This window comes from Podarcis cretensis (genome assembly GCF_951804945.1).
Source record: "Podarcis cretensis genome assembly, chromosome: 5".
NCBI classification, from domain to species: domain Eukaryota; kingdom Metazoa; phylum Chordata; class Lepidosauria; order Squamata; family Lacertidae; genus Podarcis; species Podarcis cretensis.
This window is the reverse complement of record NC_137174.1, coordinates 40,872,031-40,894,230: the sequence shown is the minus strand read 5'-3', so window position 1 is coordinate 40,894,230 and position 22,200 is coordinate 40,872,031. Positions and strand designations below refer to the sequence as shown.

General features: G+C 40.6%; 1 protein-coding gene across 18 annotated transcripts in view; it reads left to right on the top strand.

Moving 5' to 3' along the window:
• Window positions 1–21,777, top strand: part of JAKMIP3 (Janus kinase and microtubule interacting protein 3) — a 125,700-nt gene extending 103,923 nt beyond the window's left edge. For all 18 annotated transcript variants that reach the window (XM_079978425.1, XM_079978424.1, XM_079978417.1 and 15 more), the window contains 2 exons: window positions 1,548–2,746; window positions 20,289–21,777. In XM_079978425.1, the coding sequence (XP_079834551.1) occupies window positions 1,548–1,592 (45 nt within the window). In that variant the 3' untranslated portion in view covers window positions 1,593–2,746; window positions 20,289–21,777. The remainder of the gene's footprint in view (window positions 1–1,547; window positions 2,747–20,288) is intronic.
• The last annotated feature ends 423 nt before the right edge of the window (window positions 21,778–22,200 follow it).

The following is a 22,200-nucleotide window of genomic DNA, read 5'->3' as shown; positions in this document are numbered from 1 at the left end:
CACAAAGCCAGTGTCAGAGACTGGGCAGAGGAGGAATGGTAGAGACCGCCTCCCTAGCCTGACCCTTCCAGAGAAGAAGAAGGCAGTTCAGAATTACAACAGGGGTTTGAGGGAGATCACAGCTCAGAGACAGATGAGGGGGAAAGCTGGGAAATAATGGGAGAGGAAGAAGATGCACCAGAGGGGAGACAGCTGACAGACATAATATCTTTAGAAAGCATTCCAGACCCCCCTCTCTCGGAACTCAGCGGGCATTGAAAGTAGGAGAGCAGAAAGCTCAGAGGCAGAAGGCACATTTTCAGGACCCATAGTGATGTTGCATAATAAGAAAGTGGGAGGGGTGGCGACTCACTCGGAGCAACGCCATTACCCCCAAGTGTCTGCATTTCTAAGCCTCTCTCTTTGTATATTGAATAAACAGCATTGGTAAGAACTTTCCTTGTCTTATCCATTCCTTGCAACCTCCTGTGGGGGACTGGATCCTGTGACGCCTGACAGCCAGCTATGTAAAGCTGTATGTGATCTTGTACAGCCTGTACTCACCCAGGTTGGCTTGCCAAAGAATCTGAAAGGCATGGTGATGTTGTGCTTTCTAGATGACCTAGTGGACTTTGCTTTCAGACTAGAAATTCCAGAGCAGAAAAATTGTACTTAAATACTTAATTCAAGACTTGCCTAGAAAAAGTGAAGAAGACGAAATACCTTATCTGCTCAAAGAATGACTGTGTGCTCATTTATGCTGTAGTCCAAGGAACAATTATCTGGGAGCAAGTCCCATTGAACAAAGGGATGGATTCAGCTAAATAATTGTATCGCAATGGGGCTTCCATTCCCTCCCTGCCCACCCACCACCATATGTCCATGCACCTCCCCTAAATCAACTCTGGGATATAAGGAGAACCCAAAAATAGTATCTGGGAAAGGAGAGGGGGAATGGTTTCATCAGAAATGCCTACACTGGTGGAAAACTTGTAATAGTGCTGTGCTGAATTCCTCCCATAGCCCTATGAACCTGGGAGTAAGCCCTACTGCACGCCATTAGATTTTCTTCTAAGTATATATGCACGGGATTGTGCCATCAGTGTCTTAAATAACTTTAACAAAAATAGGCATTCATACTCAGAAATCAAATGACCAGTGCATGTATGATCCAATATGCTCCAGCTTGCTTTTCACTGAGTGCTTTGTTCAAATATTATTTTTTTAAAGCCCAATTCATCAGTGGTTAGCCCACCCCTGTGGTACAGCCTGTGCCCAGTTGGCAGCAGTGGGGCATCAGAGCTGAGCCTGGGGCAGCAGCAGTTGGCTCCTCATCCTGTTCCTATAGGGTCCTCCTCAGCTGTGAAACTGCTGCCTTCTCCCTTCATCTTCCCCATCACTTGGGCACATTGGGTCCCCGCCCCAGTAAGTTTATCTGAGACAGAGGAAGGTAAACTGAAATGTTACCTAAAGGAGTGGGGTATGTGTTTGAGACACACAGAGGTCTTGTTTTCATACTACCTTTATAAATAACTTAGCTTATATTGTGTATATTTTTTTTCTTTCAGCCCAGAGAGAAATCTAGGAAATCTGTCTCATATGGAACAATATAACAATGGTAGCCAGTGCTGGAAAGGAAAGAGACATTGCCCTTTCAAGAAACTAGGCTGTGTACTGTATTCGGACATTAAAGACTGGAGATCTGCTCTTTTTGACCATTTTTATAAAGAACAACTTGTCTGGATTTTATTTTGAAGTGAAGTCTGATCTTCTGATAAGTGTAACTGTATAACTTTTTACAAACTAGTATTAGAATTGTCAAAGAAGAAAGCCAAAAAACAAACAAACCCCCAATTGATGAACAACTACTGGCTTCTCTCTAAGGGAAGCCTTGACTTTGCTGCTCAAAAACAACTTCAGCTTTACATGAAAAGCAGTAAAATCATTCAGATGAAGTGGATATATTTTGGTTCCCTGCTAAGCAGGCAGTAAACTGCTTCTGTAAAGAAGTGAACACGTCCTGTTTTGTACTTCGGTCCTTTGTACTGTTATTCATAGTTGCTTAAATACACATCTTGAAGGAAGATTCTCAAAGAACTCCAGGCTGGCGAAAATATGAATGGCTGAATGGCTGAATCACAACAAAAACGGTACTGTATTTCAAAGTGTTTTTTAACCAATAGAAATGGGGAACTACACGCAATTGTATTTGGTGGTGATCATTTAAGAAATACATGTTTCATTTCCATTACACATGAAATCATTTATATGAAATTATTCCCAGGCATTAAAATGGGGGGAGGGAGAGAGATTTGTTCTAAAATTTCATTGAAGTTTGTCTACAGGGCTAGTAGAAAAATAGCACCATGATTAAGGTGTAATGCACTTGAATTCCTGGATGAAATGAAGCCAGCAACATCAACGTACAGGGAAACTGAAGTGGGATTGAAATAAGAAATTAAAAGTTGCTTGGATCTGTAAAGTCTGTCATGGAAAAAATCTCTGAGAAGGTTAACTTACTGTCATGAGAAAGCACAAGATCTCTTGGCTTGAATGTTGGTGGAAGTGTCACCTGAGATGCGAAGAAACCGAAAGGATGCAAAACAATGCATATAAAATTGCCAGGAGAAAAAGCAACCAATACTGGATATACAAAAGGCCTATACAAATATAATCCAAGATGAAGAAAAGAAGAGGAGAGAAGACGACAGAGTCAAAACACCAAATTTCCTGGAAATAAATTTGAAGCTCAAGGAGTTGCCCAAAGGTGAGAAGCTGATATTTTATGTACTCATTCACCACCTTACAAGCAAGCATTCTAATGTCCTATTCCTTATGCAAACCAATGTTGATAAATGCTCAGTGGTTATCTAAAACCCATAACTATTTGTGTTTGGTTGGTTTATTTCATGTATTAACTGTCTTCCAGTAAATGTGGAGGCTATTTTTTCTCCAGTTGAATTCTGAATCTGTAGAAAATTAGATAGATATATGTAAATATTAAGTCCTAGGCACCGTGGCCCTGCTTGTGTCACTTGCCCATGCTGCCTGCCACCCATGCATCACCAAACTCCACCCCACCCCACCCCACCCCAAGGCTATTCTTTGGAGATGTGAAGTCTTGGATTCCAGTCAAAAAAACTGTTTTCAAACAAATGAGATAGCCCAAACTGCAATGAGTCAAAGCGGATTAAGAAGATAGCGCACTTAAGCACAATCTTTCCTAATGATATTGACATAAAGTAACTTCTGCTCATTACTTCCTTTCTTCAGGAAGTAAGCACTGCGGCATTGCAGCCCAATTCTAGTCATGTTTATTCAGATGTAAGTCCCACTGGTTTCAGTGGGACTTATTCCCCCATAAGATTGCATAGGACCACAGCCTAAATGCAGCTTGGCTTGTGTGGCAGATCCCACTAAATTTCCATTGGGCTAAACTAGCTCACAGGCAAATATGTCGGTTTAAGTTGTTCCCACCAAAAATTACAAATCCAGTAGCATTTCTTGAAGTTGCTTGAATGCCAGCAGAGCAGCTGTTTTCTTCGCTTAGGAGATGATCCCAAGCATATTTGATTACTGTATAAGAAAGTAATGCCAAAAGCAACAGATTCATTTTAGAGTTACATGTATTTAGAATACACGATGAACTTCATTCTTCTTTTATTTCCCATTCTACAGTCATCCACTTGAGGGAGCTCCAACCAATAATATGTGTTGTGTAGTGTTAAATATCATTATCTCGTATTTAAAGGGTTTGGTAGATACTACACACCAAGTTGCAGCAATATTCCCAGGACTGCATCTGTTCAAGGTTCTAGCCAGTCAGTATTCCCTCCTCCATAACAGTCCTTTTCTATTTCCTTCCTCCATTTCTTTTTATTTTTCATTTGCATTTAATATTATGTAGCTACTGAGCATGCTCAGTCCTTATCGGACTGCACTATTACATGCGATAAGCTATTGGTTATACTTTGGTAGATGAGACACTGGAGTTTAGGTCAAGCACTCATCAAATTTAATTTACAACACAATGCCATACAAATATTACTCAGCAGTAAGTCCCACTAAGTTCCATGATACTTCCAAGTAAGTGTGTGCAATATTTCAGCCTCAGTTTAAATAAATGTACATGCTATTCATCTAGAATATAGATACATTTTGATATTTTTTTCAGGTTTCATGTTATAAAATGTGGCAAGGTTTACAGTTTAGTAGATGAAAGCCACTTCTTGAAAGTAAAGATTATCTTTTGTAATATTATATGATTAATAACTGGGGAACCTGAACTATAGAGTATTCTCTGTTGCTTTACCAAACTTAATTCAGCTTGAAATCCCAATGTGAAAAACCTATACAGTGGTACCTCAGGTTAAGTACTTAATTCGTTCCGGAGGTCCGTTCTTAACCTGAAACTGTTCTTAACCTGAAGCACCACTTTAGCTAATGGGGCCTCCTCCTGCTGCTGCGCCACCAGAGCCCGATTTCTGTTCTTATCCTGAAGCAAAGTTCTTAACCTGAAGCACTATTTCTGGGTTAGCGGAGTCTGTAACCTGAAGCGTGTGTAACCTGAGGTACCACTGTATTTAAAAGATACATTGACCATCACATGGGCTCTATTTGTTTGTCACAGTAAACCTAGCTAACCATCAAGTGTGAGTGAGGGGGACCTTTGGCCCTTCAGATATTATTGAACTGCAGATATTATTGAACTGCAATTCCCATCATCCATGATTGTGTTTCTTGGGGCTGATGGGAATTGTAGTTCAGCAACATCTGGAGATCCAAATGCTCCCCACACCTGGTTTACTGTGAAAATGTCTGTCTGGGCTGCCTTGCTCCTTACTGCTAGTATGTGAACAAAACACAATCCCTGCCTTAGCATTACATCCAAACCAGGGGTTGTGATTTGTTTCATTCCAGATAAACCGTGATTGTTAAATCAAGAACAAATGCTGACTTACCACCATTGTTCATTTGGAGTGACACAATGCTATCTCATGTTTCATGGTTTGCTTCTTCCCAATACAAGAAGGGAGGAGTTAAGGGGCTGCAATCTCCTCATGTCCAGTAAACGATGGTTTGCGGCTTACTGTGATGTGCAAAGGTGGTCGTTGTGATTAACTGAGCACTTTGAGCTTCTCTTAGTTGTGTTGCTAATTGCTGAGAGGAAAGTGGATATGTTTTCAGACTGAAATGCAAGATATATTCTTGTTGTTGTTTAGTCATTTAGTCATGCCCGACTCTTCGTGACCCCATGGACCAGAGCATACCAGGCACTCCTGTCTTCCACTGCCTCCTGCAATTTGGTTAAACTCATGCTGGTAGCTTCGAGAACACTATCCAACCATCTCGTCCTCTGTCGTCCCCTTCTCCTCGTGCCCTCCATCTTTCCCAACATCAGGGTCTTTTCCAGGGAGTCTTCTCTTCTCATGAGGTGGCCAAAGTATTGGAGCCTCAGCTTCACAGTCTCTCTTTCCAGTGAGCACTCAGGACAGACTGTGAAGCTGATATATTCTAACCTTTTTCAAATGACTTCTTCATTTAAAAAATGTGTTTGAAGATTTATGCATAAATGAATATGGCAGTGGAGATTAACCCTGAGCAAACAACAACAACAACAAAAAGCCTGAACGTTTATAAGCAAGGTATGTCTGGTACTTCTGCTTCAGTGTTCCAGCCATTTTACAGAAGCTGAAATGCTTGGAGTTGACACTGCCAAACTGAATTTACAACCTTCTATGATGAGATTAGACGAAGTTCCTGAGGCAGGAATAATGACATCACGGTTGGCGCTTGAGCCCAATGTAGCTTTTGTAGCACAGTTGGGGAAATGGGTTGGTTATAGTGAAGCTTCAGTTTCTCATTACTTATTCCCACTGGGAAACAATTTGATAAATTTCCCTGCTGGGCTTTACTAAGCAATTTTAAAAAAAATAAAAACAAAAACCTCTGCTTTATTAAAATGGTCAGTTAAGATGTCAATAGCAAGCAGACCTTCATCAGAGGGCACCTCTTCCAGTTGTGTTAAGGAAAAATAAATGGCCTTAGGCAGATAAATCTGAAAACCAAATTTTACAGAAAGTTGAAATGTTTCACTCATTACGAAACTGTTACTTAGTATTAAAACTATAACGCTGTTTCAGAGCCAGTACACATTCCAGATTTTCTCTCTATGGAAATAATATTTATATATTTAGAAATGTTTTATACTGCTTAACATTAACAAAAAAAGAAATCCGGGTGTTGTCTGATATACAATAAAACAATGAAATAAAATGATATAATAGGTAAGCATGCGTATTAAAATATATCAAAGTTTCTTCACCCCACAATATGCCTGTATGGATTATATACATGCAGGCACCAGTAGCTTGATACAGTGAAAGTCTTAAATGTTGACATTCACATGTGAATGAGGAAAATCCCAGGCATTTTTAAAATAAAGCTTTAAAACTCACAGATGTGAACGCTGACAATCACTTAAATGAGACAGTTAGCATTCACTGGTATATGTCCAAAAAGTCAAGAAATACCTATGCAACAAACATACTTAAAGGATCATTCAGTGGTTCACAAAATTTGCCTGGGACAAATATGTACCCATATTTTTGGTGCTCAGTTGGTTAGAACATCAAGGTTGCAGGTTTGATCCCTGAGTGGGACAGCTGCATATTCCTGCATTGCAGGAGGTTAGACTAGATGATCCTCAGGGTCCCTTCTAACTCTACAGTTCTATGATTCTATGAAATGCATCTCTTTTCAGCAGTGACTATTCCTGAGCTTTTTGAGTCCGTAAAGTTCTTCTGAAACCCCTTTGCTTCTAGTCAGTGGCATCTTCCTAGACTATAAGGGTTAACCACTTTAATTACCATTTTAAAAAGCCCTTACATCTGTTAAGCTTCTTCACAGCTGTTGCGTTTGAGGCAGTGATAGCGTTTATTGGTAAAGAATTGATTGCTCCCATCTGCCAGCAATTCACTGGGAGGGGCCAGCAGACAAGAGGCCATTGTTTTATAGCGGTTGCTCACATTTGTGTTTGTAGGCTGGGAAAGCTTTGGGAAATGTCTTCAGGCAAGAGAGCCTATCATTTCAAGAAGTACCAAAAGACCAGCCTGTGAATGCTACATAAACCTGCCCAGCTCTTGACAAGGTTCATTGATTAGACAAACCCTGCTTTGATGGAAGTTCCGTTTTTCAAACAGAAGCACATGGCAGGGGCTAAGAGAATGATGGAACACGGTTGCTTCTGGGAACAATAAAAGGAAAAAGGGTGCTGATCAGCATTGTAGTGACTCAAGCTTCTCCATGAATAATGTTTTAATTAAGATCAGGTGGATGTATTTTTCAGATAGGAGCATGTGGCATCCATTCTCTTTCATTTAGAGCCCACATAGTCCTACTGAATTCTAACTCAACTTTACTCTCTTTGGGGAATTAATACTACAAGCAGTGTTTGCATTATTTATCTTATACAGGCTGTTTTAGCACACTAGGTGATTTGTAATTCACATATTCACTATTTATCAGTCAAATAACTTTGTAGTCATTGGGTGGAACCCAGGAAGTGCAGTTACACTAACAGGAGAGCTTTTGATTCAATGGAAGCATCTGCTAACAGGAGAGAAGGGCAGGCAAACTTTGCTTATTAGTCGTGTCGTTCCCCACAGACACCTCAAAAGAAAAATGCCTCTGGGGAGTTGAGGGACTCTCCAGTACAGGGTGGAAGGTAACTGAGGTAAGAGGAGTACAGGGTGGAAGGTAACTGGGAAAGAGCAGTCAGCAAAAAATGCCTCTTTCACCTCTTACATTAGCAGATGCTTCTACAGAGGTACCTCAGGTTAAGTACTTAATTCGTTCTGGATGTCCGTTCTTAACCTGAAACTGTTCTTAACCTGAAGCACCACTTTAGCTAATGGGGCCTCCTGCTGCCGCTGCACCGCCAGAGCATGATTTCTGTTCTCATCCTGAAGCAAAGTTCTTAACCCAATGTACTATTTCTGGGTTAGCGGAGTCTTTAAACTGAAGCGTATGTAACCTGAAGCGTATGTAACCTGAAGCGTATGTAACCTGAAGCGTATGTAACCTGAAGTGTACGTAACCCAAGGTACGACTGTACTGGGTAAACAAATTCTTCCAGGACTGCCAAAGCACCAACTGGATTCTGTCCATCTTTCATGACAGTGTAAGAATGCACTCCTGTATGAGGAAAGGTTGTTGTCTGTGACAAGATCTACAAGAGGAATAAGAATAAACTGTTCTCAATAATATGCATGAAAAAGCAAATCTACTTCAACCCCACCCCACTAAAAATAGGCAGAGAATTAACCGCCTAAAAGCAAACAGTAAAGGTGCCAGGGATGCTTCCCTGAGGAGAGCATTCCACAACTGGGCAGCGAGCCCTGAGAGGACTAGTTATTGGGTCACCATTCTCTGCACCTCTGGAATAAGAGAAGGGCCTTGAACACACTTAGTTCATGAGTGGAGAGGCAATATAACAAAGAAAGCTCGGGAGAAGCCTGAGGTCCAGATTTAATTGGCTGGTAAAACTGTGGATTTCAATATCACACGTTTGCATTTGGGTACTGAAAGTGGCAAATTAGTGAATAGTTACTTCATTCGTCCCAAAGTTTTGCATCAATTCTTGCTGGATATAAAACTTTCTTTGGAGGGCTCTTGGCAAACACAGCTTTATGAATAATAATTGAGACTATTAATAGCAAATTTCATTATTAATGAGAGATTACTCATTTCCATCCTGCCAACCTAGCAGTTCGAAAGCATGTCAAAGTGCAAGTAGATAAATAGGTACTGCTCCGGCGGGAAGGTAAACGGCATTTCCGTGCACTGCTCTGGTTCGCTAGAAGCAGCTTAGTCATGCTGGCCACATGACCTAGAAGCTGTACGCCGGCTCCCTCGGCCAATAAAGCGAGATGAGCGCCGCAACCCCAGAGTCGGTCATGACTGGACCTAACGGTCAGGGGTCCCTTTACCCTTTACCTTTATTTATTTCCAAGAAGCCCTTGTGTGATCTTCATTGGCTCCCTCGCCTTCCATACTCTGCCCCCTCACATTCACAATGCCCATAGTATCCAAAAGACAAGCTGTGCTCGTCTGCAGCACTAAGCAAGTTGTACAGCAGGGATGGAGAACTAATTCCCTTCAAGATATTATTAGGCTTCAACTCCCGTCGGCTCCAGCCAGCAGAGCCAATGATTAGGATGTTTAGTCCAGCAATATGTGGTGGCCACAGGTTCCCCATCCCTGTTCTATAGGCTAGCATGGCTATTCTTGTGGAATTTGCTGGCTCTAGTGACAAAGATGTATCAAGGTGGACCCACAAGCTTCTCTCCTGCTCCTGGGAGTGCAACCACATCCAGAACAGGTAATTTACCTATTTCTCAGACATGAGAACGAGCCACCCCAAAAGCCTCTGTCTCCTTGGGATTCAGATGCAGTTTATTGCCCCTCATTCAGTCCACCACTGCATCCCAGCAGTGACCTAAAGCTTTCACAGCCTTCCCTGAAAGTAGAGCTGTGTGTCATCAGCATACTGGTGACACCTTGCTCCAAAGTTCCTAATGACCACTCCCAATGACTTCATAAAGATTTTACATAACACTGGGGAGAAGATAGTGTTGGTAGCAAGGAAAAAATAGGTATAAAAGGATAATTCCCTGGATGACAAGATCCAGGATTAGGGCAAGTTCTCTTTGCTGAGAGAACCCCAGCAAAGTTAAGAAAAATCACAAAATATGCAGCAAAGTAAAGTGTGTTAGACCTTTAAAACACGTGCCCTTCTGTGCTCCAAAAAGTTCCCCTATTCCCCCAGCATAGGGAAAAGGCCACACATATGGCAAGTTTAAAATAGTTTACTTACAAACTCTTCAAAGGTCAGGTTCATGTGCTTTTCCCCACATCAATCAGAAAAGTTTCACAGGCAGTAAAAATTAGCTTAGTTCCAAAGTAGCTGAAGTTCCTAAATTATTAGTATATGAATTCAAGAGTGGCTTGTTAGAACCATGCAATCTGAGGTTGGAGCAACCAGCTCAGACGTCCTCACATGATGAACTTCTCAGATAGAAGGGAACAAAGGCTTGATTGCCTAGTCCTTCCCAAGGTGAGCTATGTCTGGCAGGACAGCTTTCTCTATGGTTTTAATCCCTTCCTGCATCATTTAGATTTAAGCCTGTTCGTGATATGAGGCTAGTTATCCTACAGATATCCCTATGAAATCCCATAGCACAAGCACCTGGAAGCCAAGGAGCACTCACCCAGTGCTACTCTCAGAACATGGCCTTGAAAATATGAACCACCATAATACAGTGCCTGTGATACCCATCCCACTGAATTGCTAGGCTGATTCAGTTCTGAAGCGAGGTTTGAACTCAGACTGAATGTATAACATTGCATTCCACCTCCTCCCCCCAAGACTTGCTGAGCAATCCTAAGGTACAAGGGCTAATTCCTTTGATGGAGGAACTACTGCTTCCTATATCCTGGTAGCTCACTCCAGCCAGGGCAGAAGGTTCTTGCAGAATGTTTGTATTTATTTTTGGTCTCTGTTTTGTTTCTCCTCCTCCCCTGTTTTCCCTTTGATTGACATGGAGTGGCATGGAAAATCACTGTGCTTCAAGGCTGGCATGGCTTTGCCATTTTCAAGGGCAAGTTGTTTTTATATCCAAGGCCTCCCACAATCATCCTGAGCACACCCTCCTTTCAAGAGCTGTTGCCAGCAACACATCACCAGTTCCCCTTAAGGCCCAAGTGCCACCCTGTCTGTAGAGCTCCTCTCCACCAATGGAGGAGCACATACTCTGTATCCTTTAGGATTGTAGACTGATTTACCCTACCTTTATATCCTTTTGGTTTTCAGGTTTCATGTCATTATAAACACAGCTAGGTGAATGCTAGTGTAGTTTTGTCCTTTACAAATATAGACCCTAGTAAGGTGGTGGTGGAGTGTGTGTGTGTGTGTGTGTGTGTGTGTTTACAAATAAAAAACCCTGATCTGCAAATGACAATGGGGATTTGAATCTCCCTACGGCAGAAAATCATTTCAAGAATGTTAATTCGTGGCCTGTAAGTGCAAACATTTCATATACATACAAACTATTTGCATTTAGTTGTTAGACCCATTTTGGGTCAGGCAAGGGGTGGGGAGATGAATGATTAGTCAAAATGTTCATTTCCCCTGATAAACATTGAAGTTTAAACATGAAAGAAATATAGAAAGCCATTTAAAATCCAATCAGTTCTGTCTCTTTTGTGTGTGCGTGTTCTAGTCAGGGAGAAATATAACTTATCAGCAAGCCTCTTTAATTCTATTTATTATTAATGAATATTTAATCAGTGTGCATAGCAAATGAGGTTATTTTTTAAAAACAGACTAAATTTCCAAGGGGCACATTCACTGTAAATACATAACTATTTTTTATGGAATCAAAAAAATGTTAGCGATTAGTTCCGGTATGCAAACAGTGTGATTTAGGTTTTTTATTTTTATTTTTAAAAAATATCCATCTGATATACATTTGCGAGCCCTGATTATAAACAATAAAGACCAGGCAGTGTGTGAATTGTCCTAGATGAAGTTCAAACAACAGTGTTATTTGATGAGGTGCCTGTCAGAAATTCTCCTCAGGCCATCTTAAGTCATAATTGTCTAAATTGTGTTTGTGCTGCTTGTACATTCAAATCCAGATTATAATGATCTAATCCAATTACTTAGCCACAAACCTAGGAGAATAAGTGATGAAAATGATACCCACATTTTCTGAGGTCATGGTTTGCTCCCTGCGTAGCCATCTGTTTCCTGGGCTATCCCAGTTTCCTTTCATTTTGAATGCTTTGTTTCTTTTATGTCCACGTTGTAGAAATGTGTACATGAAAGGTACAGCTGATATGCAATGGCTAGCAGTGCTCTAAAACTTTGCTTAGCTTAAACACAGTGTATGATAAAGTAGCTTTTGAACTGCTGCAGGCTGCACTGCTGCAATGACCTACTTCCCCGATTCATATGTGTGCAATGTTGTGGATGGAACTCTTGATACGTCTGCAGAAGATTTATCTGCTCTGCCATGAAAGTTCACTGGATGGAATTTAATTGGCCACTTACACATCACCAAAAAGAGAGCAGGGGAAGACCACCACCGAAAAGAACAAGGAAAGACACATATTTGTTTAAAATTTGCATATATAGCAGCAAGGCTAGCAATAATTACCCTAGTTGAATAGAAATGCAATATATTTCCCCATAGCGGGGAAAACAGTGGTCCTGTGCTTTTTCAGTCTGCTGTTGAGATGTTTACTGTTGATGGACACCTTCAAACATAGGATTAGTCTCTGACAGCCCTCCAAAGAGATGTCAGAGTAGGGCATATGGCCATCCTAGGAAGCATTCACAGGGGTGGGAAGTGGAATGGTAGTAATCACTTGCCATAATTCCAAATTTATACCCTCTTTTTGATAGCCCTCAATACCAGCAGTGGGGAATCTCCATCTAGTGGGTCTCATTTCACCTGGGAGGGATCTTAATTTGGCTTACGAGGTCCGTGTCCCCTAAACAATACCCAACTGCCCCACACTTGACATCACATTCTGCTAGGCCTGCCATATGTCAGGAATTTTCCTGACATGTCCAAGTTTAAAAATGACGCCAGGGGGGATTTTTGCCAAATTGGCAAAATGTCAGGGAGAAACCAGATGTATGACGGGATGGAAAAAGCAGGTGAAAACAGCTCAAAAAGCTTAAAATCTCTATTTTGGGGGTATGTTTCCACCAAAAACCTCAACAATTTGGGTTTGTTCCTATCTATCAAAGTTGTGGGCTGTGCTGATAAAAGGGGCTGATTGCTCTGAGAAGCAGAGTGCTCTATCTTGTGTCAGCTGTTCAAAAATGAGCCTTAGACAGCACGATAAATTTAGACTATGGTGAATTTATAACTCTGTTTTCTGAATCCACATAAAGGGGGAATTGAAAAAGCTGAACAGTTTTCAGTTGAAAGTTGCTATCAAAGGGTGCTCACAAAGAGAATAGGGTTTCAATCACATTAAACGTATTTATTCACCCAAGAGGAGGAAAGGGATTAGAACAGAAAATCTGAGTTGACATCCTGCCCTTAACTCATGCCACTGGGGTATTCCTCCCCCCACCCCATATTCAAAAGTGGAAATTGTAGGAAGAGTGTCTGTCGACCTGAATTTCCTGCTATAACCTTGAAGTGTGTAGCTTGAATAGCTTGAAGTCAGACCCTTAATTTTCCTACCTGGTATCTATCCACTTCTCCAATTCCATGTTCATCTATGGAACTTTCCCTCTAATAGCTGTTTGTCCTTTCATCTCACAAGCATTTATAGTTAAGAGGATGCCCAAAGGCTGTGTGGACCACCCGTTCTCTTATCATGCAAACTGACTGCCCTGTGCAGTAATTAGTACTTTGTTATGCAGTAACTCCAGGGGGCAATCATGCGATAACCACTTCAGTGACTGTTCTGGGATAGGGATCCAATTTGTTTCTAGCAGTCTGAGCTGCATTGCTTCATAGCATAAGCTTGTAAAAATGCAGTTATCCTTGGACATGTTTAGACAGACGGATATGGGGAAAGTGCATTAAATATTTCGTTAAGTGCAGTGATGGTCTCATTTGATTTTCAAAGCCTAAAACAACCCTCTGCCGAAAAAAGTAGGTGTTTATTATATATCCTGAATGCGCATCACATATTATATATCTGGCATATACTTCATATCCATTTCATTATCTGGACCAGTTCCAGTTTGTGTTCTGGAATGGAATTGGTCAATAAAGCAAGACCCCCAATTTCATAGGGGATTCTGCTTGCATTCAAGCAAATCTTCCCCTGGTTACCTAGTGTAGCATCTTCTGCTATATAGACCTGCCAGTGGTTACGAATGGTGAATTCAGATTGGAAATGATTAAGGACAATAAGATATTAAATATGTAATTCAGATTTACTCGTGGAATTGATCTTCCAGGAAGCAGATAATTCCATATCCCATTTGGGTCAACATAGCCTTCCCAAATACATTCACCGTTAGAATTGCAGGGAAAGAGAGGAGATTACGTTCATAGCCTTAATCAGCAGCCTTATTCACTACTTCCCGACATCAGTGCATCAGCTCTTTTATGAGCCATACTTTTATAGCTTGTCTGCATCTGATTTTCTTAAGGCTTAATGATGCTGCAGACCCTCACGTCATTTTGCATCTGAACTTTTACTAGTCTGTTGTTCATTTAGATATCTCAAAGGAGTTGTATTTCAAAACGTACATTGCCTTTATCTATCTCTGGCTTAATTTCCTGTGCAAGCCCATAAAGATGACAGTGGCAATAGCAAAAAATGTGGTCTGCCCTTTGTCACTCACTTCAGTCATCTCTTTCAAAGAGCACCACAATTGAATACATGCACATCCTGAAGTGGTGCTGATTGGAAGCTATAATCCACAGCAGCATCTACACTAAGTGAGCTCTCAAACACCCCTATCCACTTGGATGGGACATCTATTTGACTTCAGATAGCTAAGAGCCCTTATCTGAAGTAAAAATCCCACTGCCCTACAACATCATGGCCTCATAAAAGATAGCAACAACTCCTTATTCAAGAACATCCACTTCACATTGGTTCTAGTGCTTCCTGCTTTTGAAAAGCTGATGTGATAAATCTTAATATCCCCTGCATAGTAAACATTGACTGGCTGAGCTGCTCCAGCACAAGTAGAGAGTTTATCAGTATATGTTTGTTTCATTTGAGAGATTTATGCCCTGCCCTTCTCATGCTTTTGCACTATTTTAAAAACATGGTATTCCCAAGATGCATGATCATGGTTCAAGGACACATTCCTGCCATGCAAAAGCACTAGCAGAGGGCATTAGAAGGCTTAGGATGGGGTGTGGCCTGAAGGGGAGTCCTGAGAGCTGGCAGAGAGGCATGGAGAGCTCTATGTGGCTTCCTGATCTGAGTTTCCTTGCTGCTCCTAAAATGGATGCTCCATTCTGGACTCACACCAAGCCCAGGAGCAACGTCTACCCTCCTGTGAGAGCTGATTGGCTGGCCTCCACTTTGGGCTGGAGGACATAGGCGACTATTGAGTATATAATAAACTATTGTGGATCTCTAAGAAACAGTAGCTGATATTGTCATATTCGTATTCAGCACCTCAATATCTCATAGGCATGACTTTTGTCAAAATTTGTGGTGCAGTGGGTTTATTATTATTATTACAGTACTTAATTTCTATACCACTTAATATGTTATAAGTTTCCCTAAGTGGTGTACTGAAAACTGAAAGAACCACAGACAACTTTATGTCTGTCTGTCTGTCTGTCTGTCTGTCTGTCTGTCTATCTAAAAAGTGTGCCTTGAAAGATGAAATACTGAGGAAAGTCTCCAGGGCACCTGAAAGGCAGACTCTTGGGACCCTACAACTGTTACAGGCATCAACATAATCTGCCCTAGCAACTGGGATAGGGTGCTGACATGCATGTACTCTCAGAAATAGTGGCCCTCACCCTGTCCATTACAAAAGAAATGGCCATGGATACAATTGTAGGGATAATAATAATAATAATAATAATAATAATAATAATAATAATTTATGCCTCACCCATCTGGCTGGGTTTCCCCAGCCACTCTGGGCAGCTCCCAACAGAATATTAAAAACACAATAAAACATCTAACATTAAAAACTTCCCTAAACAGGGTTGCCTTCAGATTCTTCTAAAAGTCAGATAGTTGTTTATTTCCTTGACATGTGATGGGAGGGCGTTCCACAGGGAGGGTGCCACGACTGAGAAGGCCCACTGCCTAGTTTCCTGTAGCTTCACTTCTTGCAGTAAGGGAACTGCCAGAAGACCCTCGGAGGAGGACCTCAGTGTCCAGGCTGAGTGATGGAAGTGGAGACGCTCCTTCAGGTATACTGGGCCAATGCCATTTAGGGCTTTAAATGTCAGCACCAACACTTTGAGTTGTGCTCAGAAACTTACTGGGAGCCAATGTAGGTCTTTCAGGACCGGTGTTATATGGTTTCGGCGGCCACTCCCAGTCACCAGTCTAGCTGCCGATTCTGGATTAAGGGAGGCATCTATCCTCAACAGGATCACCATCCTGAGGATTAGTCCTGCACACTCAATCTAGAAATGTGTGGAGCTTCAGTTTGGTGAGGCTGAAATGAAACAGGATGAGGCTTAAAAGCCAGCTGTGTCACTCACACTAGGAGCAGCCTCTGGGGAAAAAGTATTAAGCATTTCCATCCACACAGACGTCCTGGCAAGGATCTTGAAACTCTGGTAGCATTTGAGTCTTGCAAGAATATCCCCTGTTTGTGGTCTGTGCCTATGTCTGCTGTCTTTGCTACTTTTTGTTCATAGCAGATCCCTCTTCTGTCATTGAATGATGGGTTGTCTCTTAGGCGATTTCAAGTCATTTCCACATCATTTGACAAGCCTGTAATGGTGTCTCCTGTTTTTTTGTCATCTAAATAATAGTTAATGATTATATTAATTCAAGTTAAAAATCTCACAATCTCTTCTGAACCAAACATACTTTAAAATAGTAGGTTTTCCCCAGAACTGAGAACTGGTCTCCAGGCATTATACTCAGCATTAACCTTTTTGTCTTATACAGATTTGAGGACAGATTATTCCTATACAGTATACTGCTTATTTTGATGTTTCAAATAATAATTCTAATGTAATTTTGATTTCCTTCGGTATTTTTTTCACTCTGTGGGAATTGTAGCACTGTATCCCACATCTTCCTATAGCTTTCATTTAGAAAAATATAAGGGATTGTGTGTGTGTGTGTGTGTGTGTGTGTGTGTGTGTGTGTGTGTGTGTTCTGGCAATAGGCTGCTATTTTTGCTCGGTTCCAATGTTTGCATAACTAATTGTTTTTTTATGGGGAAATCCCAATAATGCTTATTGTCTAGGTTTAGAAAAAAATCCTTACAAAATAAATATGGTGAAGGGGAAATGCATTTCTTTCTATCACTGGAGGGAAATGATTTAAATTTAAAAACTTTTTTTAAAAAAGATTGCACATATATTGTGATGTCCGCTACTTGGGACAATCATTACATTGTAAACTATTACAAATCATTAATTATTCCACATTTACAGGTAAATTTTATTCTCTTCCTTTGCCCCCTCCAAAACATATTTATAAAAGTAACCCATTTCTGATGATCATAGTGTCTGTGTTTCCTAGCCATATGGTGGCTTATATGTCTAATGCCCAGCTGAGAATTGACTGCAAGGACAGATGGACCATCTGCTGAGTGTCAAATGGGAAATCGTTTTATCCATTCATGATTATCCTCATACCCTCCTACTAAAGGCAAGATCATGGGACCTGTGATTTTCAGATCAGAGTGATGAGTTTAAACAAACTGTCATCATATCTATCTATCTATCTTTCTATCATCTATCTATATCTATCTATCTATCTATCTATCAATCATCTATCTATCTGTCTATCTATCTATCTATCATCTAATCTATCTATCTATCTATCATCTATCTATCATCTATCTATCTATCATCTATCTATCTATCTATCAATCAATCATCTATCTATATCTATCTTTCTATCATCTATCTATCATCTATCTATCTATCATAGATTGATTTGACTGCTTATTTTAGCATTCATCTTTATAATATTAACTTGTCTGTCAATAACCACACCAACTCTTTAAAACATTACCGGTACTTACCAGCTTACATTTTCCATACCCATTTGAGTTTTAACTTCAGTGCTTACTTAAACAAAAATCAGCTCTTAGTTTAAACTTTCCTGCTTGTTTGACTCTGAAAAAGAGTGTTTTTATTTTAAACTATGGAAGGCTGAGGGCAAAAAATGTCGGGTATTTTAAAAGACAATGATGTACACACAAAAAGGTCTCTGCTGATTGATAGAACTAAAATATTTATTTATGTCCTGATGCAAGCTGAGGCATATATGTGTGAGCCTGGATTTTCCATTCATTTCATGTAAATGAAAGGAGAAGATTATATAGGAACTTCATGTCCTCAGTGATACTCACTGCTTCAAACCAGCATCTCTGAGAACCTTGGAAGTGAGCCCCAATAGCTCAAGCTTGCAACTTGAAATGTGACTTCTATATTATCATCAGTAGTGCCGCCTGGCTGTAGTCAGATGACGGGTTTCCTCCATACTTACAGCCACGCTGATTGTCACTGACAAAAGCTTTGATGTAGCCAGAAATCCACATATACAGTAGAAGCCTACATGTATAAATTCTGGCTACATCATTTGCCAAGTGATTTCTGCACCTTGTACTGGGTGTTGTTGTTCCTAAGATAAGAAAAGGAATGTGTTCTGTTGTAATCTGTTTCTAAATTATGTGTGCAAGAGAGGGTTGATTCCTTTTCTTTATGCTTTTCCATGTGCTCCGTGCTATTTCCATCTCAAGGATAGCATGGAAGGAGGCAGTTGGTTCATCATTGTCCCTAGAGAGAAAGAGGAATGTCTGTAGTTGCATGCATTAGGGATCCCCAAGCCAGCTGCAGAATATTCATCACTTTCCCTCTCCGTGGGGTAAGGCAAAAATGGGGGAAATGTCAGGGTATATCACCACTAGTTCAATGGTTTTATATCAGTTTTACTATTCCCCAAAGGATCCTAGTTATTGTAAAATGTTGAGAACCCTGAGGTCTTTTATAGAGCTCTTTTCCAAGGTTCCAAGGCTCCCTGGAACACAGTTAAAGGCAGTCAGTGAGACTCATGCACAAAGGAGCTTTTTAGCTACTGAGAAGTCTTCTCACCCTTTGCACTGGTTGGAGACAAGAGATGAGTCAGTCACTGAGGATTGGCTCATAGTATCACTCTGGAAAAGGTGCATAAGAAGATGATTGAGGAGGCATTGTTCTGTATGCTCCAAAGCTAAGCATTTAGGAACACTGAAAACACATGGTGCTTCTGTTTCAAGAGGGTGGTGGGCAAGTTCTTCTACATACAATGGACCATCAAAGAAGTCTGATGGACCATTAAATCACTTCAGAAGAAGGTATCGGAGCACTCCAAATCATTGGCCCATGTATGCGCACAGAAAATAGTAGTTTTAGCTGAAAGGCAACGCTTGCAACAATTGATTGTGTGGCAGAGATGGGGCATGGCTATGACTATCATGAAGGGACCCTGCACTTCTGAATTCACCACTGCTCTACTGTTCATGCAGGATGACCTCTGGGTTGATAACTAAACTGAAGGTGGGCATTGGGCCCATCTGATTTTCTTTTACTGATTGATTTTTTTTAATTTTCTCATGTTTTTATATGTTTGTTGGGTGCTGATCATAAAAAGTGAGATGAACCCTAAGAACCTCAAGTGGATTTTCCCTTGTGGAACAGAGGTCCCCCATCCCCTCTTTTCCATTGCACTCAACTGTGCTTTTCAAAAGCAGCTCCTGATGGTTGGGGACCCTTAGGAACAGAATGGGATGTGGTGGAGGTGTTGCAGCTGGAGGGGAAAATATGTGGAAACTGGGTACCATATGTACAAACCAAAATGTCTTAGGCTTGCTTAAACATCCCTTTGGTTCAATCACTTCTAAACCTAACACTATTTTGATGTTGCCTTACATCTTTCCTTCCCCATTTGATTGAAACATACTGTGGTTTCCTCTCAGATTTATAAATCGTTTGATTAATGGATACAAAAAAGATTGGCTTCTCAGTTGTGCTGCAGCCTTATTAATATAAAACTGCATCATTCCCTGCACTCTCCTTGTCCATAAACTCAGTTACATCATAACATAGATACCTGAGGGGAAGGCTTATGATTTGTGTTTAATCAGGCCATATGGACAATCAGCAATTATGGTTTCTCACATTTCACTAGTACAATGAAGGATAGTGGCTCATCCTTTGACTTGTCCATCCTTAGAACTTCTTTTATGATGTAGTAAGATTAGAGATGTTAGCCAGTGGTTGCATTTCCTCTTTGTTTCCATCATTTTCTTTGTTAATTTCATAACAAAACATCAGTGTCCACTAAGTCCAACATAGTTCACCAGACACATATTATGACTGCCAAGCCTCCTCTTTTTTGAGTCCCAAAAGATAGCAAAAAGCAGGCATTTATCAAGCACTTGATAGGCTTCCATAAATGGCAGACTGACTGTGTTTGGCTGGGTGCGTCACAATTCATGCAGGACGATATTATACTATGAGCATTTTGTAGTTACTGTCTTCTTCTTTTTCTTCTTTTTCCCTTTTCTTCTTTTTCCCTTTTCCTTTCTGGTGTGTGTGCGTGTGTGCACTTTATTTCAGATTCAGACCAGGATGTGATGCTGCAAAACATGGTCCCAAATGAGATTCATCAAATATAGTATGCAAAATCCCCCAAAACACCAGTTAAAGGTCCGCCCCCCTTTTAAAGTAAATTCTGGCCAGTTTTGCTGGCCCCTGAACACTTCCAAAATGTGTGCTACTGTTAACAAATTTAGCTTCAGTTTTTGTTCAAAACAACTGCTCCAGAAATTGACATTTATCCAGTATGTGATCCACTACTGATCTCGGAGACTACACTGAAAATTATTGCATTAATGGGAGAAGAAAAACAGAAGAAACATTTGGGGGAAAATATATAGCTTATTGAATGGACATATTGGTACCACCATCAGGTCATTAGAAGATACTCTAGATCTTTATGAAAAAAGCGGTGCCCAAACAGGAAATTTTGCTGAAAACAAATATAAAGGAAGTTAGTGTTTTCATACCCATAATACCTTTTTGCTCCTGAACACCACATGATCCTTCTGAAGTTAAGCACCTATGCAGCATGAGCCTAAGCATGTTTACTCAGAGATGACACTTAAGGCTACATTCCTCCTAAGCACACCTAGGAGAGTGTGAAGTCCCATTGAGTTAAATACTTCTGCCTAGTGATGTAAGTGCTTAACTTAGTAGGACGTATGCTCTAGTAGGAAGTGTGTGTAGGCCTGCAGCCTTAACCACCATTTCTTTTCATTGAGTGAGATATTTACCGTATTGGCCCGAATATAAGCCATACCCAAATACAAGTCACATCTTTAAAATTCGGGGAGGGGAGGAGAGAGAAAAAGACAATACCCGAATATAAGCTGCTCCCTTAAAATTCTGCAGGCACTCATGCCCATTCCATTTCACCGTATGTCTGCTTCAGCAGCCATATTGTAAAAGCCAATTTTTGTAAGGTCGCGAATTTAAGCTGCGCTTTAACTTTTAATGGTCAGAATTTGGGGGGAAAGTGAGGCTTATATTCAGGCCAATATGGTAAGCACATGCCTAACTCTCCCATCAAAATACATTGGCATGGGTTATGCCCATGGTTGACTGATGATTTACTCATTTGCTGCTATCCCTGAGCTACACTCAGTTTTTTCTCCATAACAACTAACTACTTTTCTGCTATTTCCAGCAGGGCCCACACTTCTACCTTCAGATAAGGTGCTTAAAAATATATATAATAATGTGGATTTAAACCAATCCATGTGCACTGACTGCTTTGTGCATGCAGTATTCATTCTACTGGATTACAAACATTTGCCCTGATCCAGCTACTCTTGCAACAAGGAAAAGCTTCAAATGCATGCACACAGCTCCATGTGCACATTTGGGTTTTTGTTTTCTTCAACGGCAAAGGAACTTCATGTGTGTTACCTTAACTGAGTGTTCTCCTTATCTTTAAATGAATGGGAGATCCCTGCTTCTGGGGCAGCCCCATATGCATCTTCTTTACCATCTCGGTTAGAGGCAAGAGTTGGCATTGATCAAATCATATGGAAGTGTGACAGAATGTACAATGCAGGCATCTTTCAAAATGCCTTAAATTAAATGCCTGGCTGTACTTAGGGATTAAGATGCTGCTAGTGGCCTGGAATATACAGGATGCACTTGATAAGATTTGAGAATGTAAAGACAAATGTATTTGGAAACTGGCTGGGATACATTTCTTTTTCAGCTGTGTTTCTGCATTATATGTATATGTTTATATATCCATTTCATGCCCCTAGAATTGCCAATTTCCACTTTCATTCTCTCTCTCTTCTTCCTTATGAACACAAGTTTATCTGTACAGGACAGAGAAGCATGTAAATAAGTGATGGTGTATAAATATGCTATTGTTTATATGGAAACAGATATTTTGTACAAACAATGAACGTGATTTAGATTTCTGTTACTCAGATGTATTGCATTGCAT